General features: G+C 48.9%; 1 protein-coding gene across 1 annotated transcript in view; it reads left to right on the top strand.

Moving 5' to 3' along the window:
* Positions 1-210: 210 nt before the first annotated feature.
* The window catches only part of SURF2 (surfeit 2), a gene marked incomplete at its 5' end in the record, with an annotated part of 2,733 nt that continues 573 nt past the window's right edge, over positions 211-2,370 (top strand). Inside the window, 4 exons of the mRNA XM_010165650.1 lie at positions 211-365; positions 579-682; positions 1,129-1,320; positions 1,926-2,092. Coding sequence (XP_010163952.1) covers positions 211-365; positions 579-682; positions 1,129-1,320; positions 1,926-2,092 — 618 coding nt within the window. The remainder of the gene's footprint in view (positions 366-578; positions 683-1,128; positions 1,321-1,925; positions 2,093-2,370) is intronic.

Raw genomic sequence — 2,370 nt, 5'->3', positions numbered from 1 at the left:
TGAGGGGGCGGTGAGCGGGGACGGGGCCGGTTGGCAGAAGGTCGGGGAAGGTGCCCCAACAGTTTGCCTCGGCCGCATTGGGCTCCCTGGCCCGGAGGCTTTTCTCCCGCTGTGGAAGTCGGAGGAGGGAGCTGGTGGGAGCTTGAGGTCTCTCCTGCCCTCCCCAGCTCTGGAGTTATCCTTCCCTGACCAGACGCCTTTTTTCTTCAGGTGAGATGCAAGCTGACAGGCCACGAGATGCCATGTCGGCTGTCGGAGCTGCAGGCTTATACTAATGGCAAGAAGTATCAGCGGCTGATAAAGACAGCCAGAGAGTTTGACTATGACAAGTTTGAGCCCCATATAGTGCCCAGCACAAAGAATCTGTATGTATTCTTCCTCTTGTGTGTTATGCTTCACGCTTTCTTCAATCTCAGACATAAAGCAGTCGACCTTTACAAAGTTCTTGCATGTCTGTGCTCTGGGAAAGTATAAAGTATTTATCAGCTTTGAGCACAGTGCTTAAAAGTGAAAAGTTATTAAGTAATAGCACATGTAAACTCTGTTGCTGGCTCTTTCTTTCCTTCTGTGTCTGTTAGACACCAGCTGTTCTGCAAGCTCACTCTCAGACACATCAACAAGTTTCCAGAGCATGTGCTGCGTCATGTCCAAGGGAAGCGCTATCAGAAGGCTCTAAAAACATGTGAGTGCCTTTTCTGAACATACAACAAGCCAACGTTTTTCCCTTGAGCTGCTGAGATTCCAGTAGCTCTACATGAAGGAAGGAGATAAGTTTTCTTTAGCTTGACAGTAACATACTGCTCTTGCAGTGTGCACTCCTCAGCTAGGAAAGAATATCCCAGATGTAGGGAGCAATTGGCCTCTAGCAAATCCCGTGGAACATCCTTACCCAAGAGGAGTGATTCTAGAGCTTCCCCAGAGAGGGTGGTTCACACATTCAGCACACTCTGTGTTAACATCTTTCCCGTCTTTCATGGTCCATGGTATCGCTGTAGATTACACGAATGTATATTAGAGTTGGAGCTCAAGATACTTTTGAGTTGCATTTAATATAAGCTGGAGTTGGAAATGAAAAGGACTCAGGTGACTGGGTAGCCTTGCTAAGTGTTGCCTGACCTGCACTATTAGATGAGGAGTGCCAGAAGGAAGGAGTGGAGTATGTCCCTGCCTGCTTGCGACAGAAGAAGCAGCGGGCGCAGCGCTCTGATGACCACGTGAACGGGAGCAGGCAGACTCACAGAAAAGAGGAATTCTGGGAGCCAAAGTCCAGTGATGAGGATGGAGAAGAGACTGATGACAGCATGAGCGACCTGTACCCACGTGAGTAAGAATGTTGGTATCATCTGTGTCCTAAAGGGAGTTTGGTGGCAAATTTTCTCCTGGCTTCTTTGTACTGTTCCCTGGTGCTTATGTGTTGGAGGGATGTGACTTCCATCCAGTTGGAGGTTCTTGGGTTTTGGAAAAGCTTACCACTGCCAAATAAGAAATAGCAGTTATCACTAAGCAATAACCACAGCTGGATCACATAAGGTGTGAGGGGAGGGATACCAGATCCACTGGGATTTGCTGCTTTCGTATCTCTGCTTTCCTTGTTTCTTAGTGAGTCCTCCAGTCTGACAGAAGTTGGTCAGGCTGTTCTCCTGACTTAACCTGAAGGTGTTGCCTTGCTGCAGGAGAGAGAGGTGACACCACAGAACCCCTGGTGCTGAATCGTTCCTGGAACAGGGCTAGTGAGTGCACCAGGCACGTTTCTAATAAAACACCAGCGTATTTATTTCCCAGGTGTTTCAGTAGTGACACATGTCTGCTTGGAGACTGGAAGCAGCTTGGCAAATCACCTTTAAGATGCCCTCAAAGTAAAGTTAGGGGGAGGCAGAGCCTGTGTGCATAGGGAACCGATTCTGAGCTCAATCTTTGTATTTTAGCTGCACTCTTTGCAGAAAAAAGTCTGGCAGCTCCACAAACCGCAAAGGAGAGCGATGATTTTGCAACAGACAGCGAGGACGAGGGGGCCAAGCAGAATGGTGACATGAATGGAGAGGACGGTGGAAGAACAGATGTCAGCAGAGCAGTTGGCAGCAAAAGGGGAAAGGTGGGAATCAGGCTGCCGCGTGCAGCAGCAGGGAGTGTGGAACCGAGATCCCATCCTGTAGGTGTTTGTCTGATCTATTCCTGTCTGAGAACCAGCAGAACGTGCAAAGTTGTTCAGAATAGACCTTCCCCATGTGCCAGCCACTGACTCGCATGCTGAGGTGTGAACGACTACCAGTAAATGTTTATCCTGCCGGCAGTAACTAGGACTGTTCTGCCTGTATAAATAGCTCATCTTTGCTGGCATCCTGCTGCACACTCTTGCACAGGAAGAGTGAA

The sequence above is a fragment of the Antrostomus carolinensis genome, unplaced genomic scaffold, assembly GCF_000700745.2.
Source record: "Antrostomus carolinensis isolate BGI_N321 unplaced genomic scaffold, ASM70074v2 scaffold43173, whole genome shotgun sequence".
NCBI lineage: Eukaryota > Metazoa > Chordata > Aves > Caprimulgiformes > Caprimulgidae > Antrostomus > Antrostomus carolinensis.
This window is presented reverse-complemented; position numbering and strand designations above follow the sequence as displayed.